Source organism: Glycine max, chromosome 16 (genome assembly GCF_000004515.6).
Source record: "Glycine max cultivar Williams 82 chromosome 16, Glycine_max_v4.0, whole genome shotgun sequence".
Lineage (NCBI taxonomy): Eukaryota > Viridiplantae > Streptophyta > Magnoliopsida > Fabales > Fabaceae > Glycine > Glycine max.
Genome location: NC_038252.2, coordinates 28,174,174 through 28,181,527, shown reverse-complemented (window position 1 = coordinate 28,181,527; position 7,354 = coordinate 28,174,174). Strand labels below are relative to the sequence as shown.

The following is a 7,354-nucleotide window of genomic DNA, read 5'->3' as shown; positions in this document are numbered from 1 at the left end:
ACGCTGTATACCTAAAAATTAGCAAGAAAAAAGCTTATAATGAAAATTATTTTGAAAGAACGTGCGAATAAGGGTCGTTTTCTAATTGCATTTTGCAAAAATAAAAAATATGCTGTATACCTAAAAATTAGCTGGAAAACAAAAAAGTTTTAATGCAAATTATTTGAATAAATAGTCACTTTTGTCACTGAATGTATAATTTAATGACAAATGTGTATATGAAAGATGAAAATATAAAATTTAGTCCCAAAAATGTAAAAAGTACAAATATATATGGTAGTTACTTTTCATCCATCATCGTTAATAAAATAACTTACGTGACACATAAAGACAAATTTGTGACTGAAATGATTGTTAATGTGACTATAATGTCTAGATTAGACGAAAATGTCAATAATTTTTTGTTGGAAAAAAAGTCAATATTTTTTATTGGAGAAAAAATATCATTAATTTTTTTGGACCTAAATGTGAGTACGTTCCATTGAATTAAAATGTCAATAAGTTATCATTATTAGATGAAAATATCAGTAATTTTTTATTGGACCTAAATATCAGTATGTTTCTATTTGACTAATTAGTTAGACTTGAAATTTTGTTTCATTTAAGGATAAAATATAATTTTAGAGTAAATTTTCTTTATTTTTTATCATTACAAGTATAACATTACAATAATCACTTAAAAAAATATTGACAAACTAGCTTTGTCACAAAACTCAAACAACTCTTCCATCTAGATGAAACTGGTTGCACGACGTCTCAACTCAAGCATGCTAGTTGGCCTATTCTTACCCAGACTATTTGCAAATGCTTCTAGCTTAAGTGTCGCTATCATGGCATGAAGGGCTACCTTGGGTTTGAGATCCCAAATTTTGACCACAATGTGTGAAAATCTACCCATGAAGTCTCACAACGACTAATTGTCAACTTATCACAAGTTGATCGACGCTATCGAGTCGTACGATGTGATTGACATGTGGCATATTGAGCACCAAAAAGTTCAACGAATGTGTTGATTGTCCGAGGAGGGAGTTGATGCCACCATGTTAGTTTGGGTCCCTTCAAGGAACTTGGAAAAATCCTACATAGAATGACATCATTGTTAGTATATAAGTTTACATGTGTAATATGCGGCCCAAGTGCTCATCAAGATCTATGGTTCTTTCATATTGGTCAATGTTCAGAGATTTCCACCCCAGAGGTAAGGGTGCATTAAGAATGTTGTCAACGAAAGGATGTCGACGATGCAATCAACAGGTTTACTGTGAGACCCCTGATGTGATCATCCTACAGTGTTTGTTTGACAATTGGTGTTATGTAATGATTGTTCTATCTATGTTGCAATAGGGTGAGTTGGAATAATGTTCTATGTGTTCGTTTGTGATTGTTGTAGTTGCGCTCAGATAGCATCATTCTCCTTAGGCAGTGCTTGCAAATCTAGTTATTGTTTCTGTTGTAATACGACCAACTCTTCTGCATTCTTCTTCTGTAAAGCCTCCAACTACTCTCTAAACGCTTGTATCAGTGAACTTTCCTCCATGGTTATTGACCTCAACGTCGAACTCCTAGTTGCTACCATATACTCTTGTGATGAAAGGAAATTTAACTTCGTTCCCCACAATGAACGCCAAATATTCTTACCAGATTTCTCCTTGTTTGAGCTATAAGTGATGTTCTTCTTCCTTAGCCAAGCTCTTTCTCTAATGGCGAGATGGAGTACCTGAAAAGGGACTCGACACTCAAGTAACTGTATGTAAGAGATATGTGTAATGGAAGAATGTCACTTACCTACTTCACTTCGTCTTCTCCTATTAATAACTAAGGACTATAACCAAGTTGGTGATTAACCAAGGCCGACTTCCTATGGGTCCCAAACTGTACACTTTGAAAATGGATCAAGAATTTAAACATTTAATTTATTGGTGACAATGTGTTTTATGGGGCAACTATGTGTCATTTTTTTTAATGTGTAATGTACGTAAGTAGTTAACTTCATTTCTTGCAATTGAATGAAAAAAAACAACATTGCATTGATTTTGAAAATAAAGTAACCAAATTGAATTTTTTTAATAATAAATGTACTATATTAAAATAATTATATAAATAGAAAAATTAAATTAATGATAAGTTTAATATAAAAAAAAGTACTACACAAGAATAAGAATTGAGAAAGGAACCGAGTAACAATCTATGGAGTCTTCAAAATATATTCCTAGAATGAAAATCCAATTAACAACTATGAAAATCATGATCTTAATTGCAATTCCCAAATCCCAAAAGCTTTTTTAACAACTTGGGATTCACGTTTTTATACGAGTATAATTCCCACTCATCACTCGATGAGGAACACCCATTGACAAGTATGACAAGGCCTTTAGGGTAAATTTGGTTACTAAGCCTAAGAAAAGGAGAAAAAAAGAAGGAAATTTTTTACATACTATTTAGTGCAGGCCTCACACTTCATTCACTTTATTTTAATATAAATATTACTTTTTATTATAATAATTGTTTTAATTAATTTTTTATTGATCTATTATTATTATTATTAACTATATATGTGTAAGTAAAGTGAGGATCGCTGCTGTGAATATAGATATGTAAGTACACATTAGATATATAAATAAGGATTAAAATTACTACTCACACAAATATCAATTTAGATACAAATATTATTTTTAATCATAAATATAAAAATATATATTATATGATCTTATTCAAAACCTACTCATTCTCATCCCTAATAATGAGAATTTTTAAGTAAGTTCATTATAATCCTTTATACTGGTTGATGTGCAAAATTTTTGGGTGTTAAAGTGACAACAGCTCTTGAGAATGTTCTCAGTAAGCGATTTGATCTATGCTTCAACATACTTTAAACAATATCTAAATAAGGTCCCTTCGGTAAAATAAAAAGAAATGAAATAAAAGTGAATTGGAATAAAAATAATAAAATATAATGTAAAAGTGTAAGTTATACTTTATTTTTATTTTTATTTTGTTTTCTTTCACTCTGAACCCCAACAATTTTTAAGTGATCTGATGACTCACTCAACGCTCTTATTCTAGAAGCTCATTCCCTTATTATCACTCATTGTTGATCTATCACTGAGTATTGTGCCTTTTAACACTTATCTCAAATCTGATTTAACCCGCCTTCGAAAAATAAATCTGATTTAACCCGACTCAATTTCATCCCTACACGGTGCACCTAAAAAATTAGACTGAAAAAAAAAATCCTGTAATATTATAATGTCTTGAGAGAACTTCTGAATAAAAAGCAGTTTTTCGGCTGCAATTTGCAAAATCAAATACGCTGTATACCTAAGTATTAGCTTACAAGAATTTCTAAACACGGAACCACTCTCGGGTTTGCAATTCGCAAAGCGAAATACGCTGTATACCTAAAAATTAGCAAGAAAAAAGCTTATAATGAAAACTATTTTGAAAGAACGTGCGAATAAGGGTCGTTTTCTAATTGCATTTTGCAAAAATAAAAAATATGCTGTATACCTAAAAATTAGCTGGAAAACAAAAAAGTTTTAATACAAATTGTTTGAATAAATAATCACTTTTGTCGCTGAATATATAATTCGATAACAAATGTGTATAGGAGAGATAGAAATACAAAATTTAATCTCAAAAAATAAAAAAAGTACAACAAATATATATATATATATATATATATATATATGATCATTAACTTTAGTCTATCGTTTTTAATAGAATAGCTTACATGATAAAGAGGGACAAATTTATCACTGAGATAATTGTTAAGATGATTATGCTGTCTCCATGTTGAACGGAAACATTAGTAAGATATCATTTTTTACGTAAATGCTATTATTTTTTTTTGGACGAAAACGTCAATATTTTTTTATTGAAGAAAAATATCAATAATTTTTTTGCACCTAAATGTTGGTACATTCCATTGGATTAAGATGTCGATAAATTATTATTATTGAATGAAAATGTCAATAATTTTTTATTGGATCTAAATATCAGTATGTTTCTATTGGACTAATTTGTTAGATTTAAAATTTTGTTTCATTAAAGGGTAAAATATAATTTTAGGATAAATTTTCATTATTTTTTATCATTACAAACCTAACATTATAATAATCACTTAAAAAAATATATTGACAAACATAATTTAAAACAAACATAATAATAAAGATAATATTAATTATCAATCATAATTCATTCTTCTATGCCACATAAGTTGTTTTATTAACGGATGGATGAAAACAATTATCGTACTTTTTACATTTTTGTGATTAAATTTTATATTTTTATCTCTCAAGATTTGTTAGCCAATTACACAATCAAAAACACAAGGAGACTGTTTATCCCAAATAGTTCTGAACAAACTAGAGCCATGTTTGGGTTGCAAAACCAAAAACCAAATAGACCATGTGCCAAAAATGATCTTATAAAAAAAAAACTTAATGAGATGATTTCAAAAAACAATAAATGCGAGGTATATACATCGTGTACCTTAAAAACACGCAAAAGACAACCCATAATCGACACGAAGTATCAAAATTGGATAAGTCATACACGCCAATATAAATCAAAACGTCTACAGGATAAGATTGGTTATGCTTTTTCACGTGAAATCCCACCCAAACAGAGCACAATCACAGTTTTACTGGGACCCACACTTTCTCTTCATCTATTTTTTTTCTTTTTCTTTATTCAAATGTAATATTAATTTGCTAGTTTTTGTAATGTGAAAAAAATTCTTATACTCTATCCCTCCCTTCACCCTACTACCAAAGCATTATATCTATCTCTCCTCCCTCTCTTCTTTATATACAAACCAAATATTCCTCGAAAGCCTTAACTTCCAATCCAACAACGACACCGTATCATACCGTAACATGTTCACAGCACCTTTTCCTACATCCACTGTTACTCTCTCCGGTGAAAGCGTAACCTCACCGCCGCGCCACGTCAGATTCCGGTCAGTAGTATCGTTCGCCACCGCCACTTTCACGGAGGAGCAACAACATAAGGCAGCTCCGTATCTGAGACCTCATCACGGGATGGCTTTGAGCGCGACGCTGTACGACATTCTGGGGATCCGCGCCACGGCGTCCGGCGAGGAAATCAGGGCGGCGTACCGGCGACTGGCGAGGGTGTGCCACCCTGACGTGGCGCCGGTGGAGCGAAAGGAATCCTCTGCGGGCGAGTTCATGAAGATCCATGCTGCGTACTGCACGCTCTCGGATCCCGAGAAGCGCGACAGCTACGATAGAAGCTTGTTCCGGCGCCAGCAGCGACCGGTCAAGACGACGTCGTCGGGGGCTTCCGGCTACGGTGGGCGGAACTGGGAAACGGACCAGTGTTGGTAGTGAGTTGAGTTGACTCGTCCGAGTGGGAGCGCGCTCGCTTGAACTAACTTGCTAGCTACTTCGGAATTAGGATCTTGGGCGCAGTTATTTGAATCACCTTTAAGTGTAAACAGTACATACTACGTTGCAAATTTTAAAAATAGAAAGTGTTAATCTTAACAGCCTAAAATATCATTTCTCTCCCCCAAAATATTCAAATTTGATTTTTTTATCTATTTTTTTGTATTTATAAAATCTAAACCTACGTATTTGATATCTGTTTACTACAAATGTGACACGTGTGGCTTCAATCTTTCCTCTCTTCTTCCTCGATGCACTTTCCTTTCTCCCTTCAACTGCAGAAAATAACACATAACACATGTTCGTGCACAGGACCTTGTTGGTTAGGACCAGCCCACAGACTAAATTTTAAATTTTAAGGACATTTTTATTGACAGCTTTAGTTTACAATACAATTTCACAAAGATTTGGATGTCGTTGACTTGCTATGTTTGGACCAAAGAAATAATAAATAAGACAAGAGAATCAAATAGGAAATAGTGATACATAATATTTTGTATATTAATTATCAAAATTAAAATCAAAATCTAGGCATTTTCTTCTCACATGCACCAAATCCTGTATCTAAAACAATTCCTAACTTTCTCAAAACTTTCTCATCAATTACCTGCTTTATTATCGTTGCAATCTTACCTTCATCTAAAACTCAACCAAAGTGAAATACAATAAGTCAATTAATCCTAAAATAATTAAATAATACTAAAAAAAAATAAAACACAAAGGATTACCACTAGGATTTTGAGAAAAAGGTTAAAAATTACAATAAAAGTTAATTTCTTGTGAAACATGCTTCGTTTAACTTACTTTAAAATATTAATGTAATAACATTTTTATCAGTTGTAAATAAAGAAGAGTATTTATTTTTAAAAAGAATTATATATGCATAAACTTAGTGTGTGTTTGGATTAATGGTGACAAAATTAATTTTGAATGAAATTGATTTTAAAGAATTAATTATGATCAAAATTGATTATAAAGTAATGTGATTTTTATTTGGATAACAAATATCAAAAAATTGATTTTTAATAGAATGTTATTTGAATACTTTGAATAAAAATTGATTTTGAGTATGTAATAACTAAAATGAGTTTTAGTTATTTGAACATGACTTGTGTATTCTTATTTATTATTATATTGGTATTTTGATTGTTAATTTAAAATAAATAAGTAAGTTTTATTACAAGTTTTTTATAATAAAATTAATAATTAAAACATTAGCTTGTGAAATAAAATGCATTTCCTAAAGATTATTATTGATATTGATATATAGATTACTATCATTGTTGTTGTTTTAAAAAAAAAAACTAGGTTTTTAAAAATTACAATGAAATTAATAATGTTGGATTATGAAAACTACTTTCCCTAAGATTAGATTATGAAAATTATTTTGTGATATATTAAAACTAATTTCTATAAAAGTATTTTCGCTACAATTTTTTTTTTAAAAAAAAGTGAGATAGTATGGACCAAAACAGTAGCTTAGATGGGCATTTATCCTTGCAAGCTTCCCTCCCACTACTTTTTGAGTTTTGATTCTGAAATCTGAAGTTCTTCATAAGGTTTCCCAAGTCCTCCGAAGTTCGTTGTTCGTACTCTTTCTATTACATGTGTGAATGTGTTTATGCTCTACTCCTCATTTCCACGAGACGCACACACTTGAGAATGAATAGGTGGAAGAGGGATAAAATAGGAAACCAGAAAAAATACCCACTAAAAATCAATTTTGTCGAATCTATAAGCTACTTGAACTAGCGTCAAGGGTGACACGCGTATCTTAAGCAAAATCACATAAACTAAATTATCCTAACATCTTGTTCAACAACATAATCCACGTTTAATCGAGATAAACATGCGTTCAATGGATAATAATGTGAAACCAAATATTTGGATATGACTTTACACTCATATAAAACAAATTCAATAAATAACACCTGAACCTTTTG

The 7,354-nt window shown here is 31.1% G+C and overlaps 1 protein-coding gene across 1 annotated transcript; it reads left to right on the top strand.

Annotated features, from left to right (window-relative positions):
* The first annotated feature begins 4,733 nt into the window (after positions 1–4,733).
* On the top strand, positions 4,734–5,510 carry LOC100795760 (chaperone protein dnaJ 11, chloroplastic). The gene has a single exon (XM_003547885.5). The coding sequence runs from the start codon at positions 4,878–4,880 to the stop codon at positions 5,349–5,351; it is 474 nt and encodes a 157-aa protein (XP_003547933.1). The 5' UTR covers positions 4,734–4,877; the 3' UTR covers positions 5,352–5,510.
* The last annotated feature ends 1,844 nt before the right edge of the window (positions 5,511–7,354 follow it).

Excerpts from the sequence above, each read along its gene's own strand:
- LOC100795760 (XM_003547885.5), top strand. The coding sequence starts at position 4,878 with ATGTTCACAGCACCTTTTCCTACATCCACTGTTACTCTCTCCGGTGAA.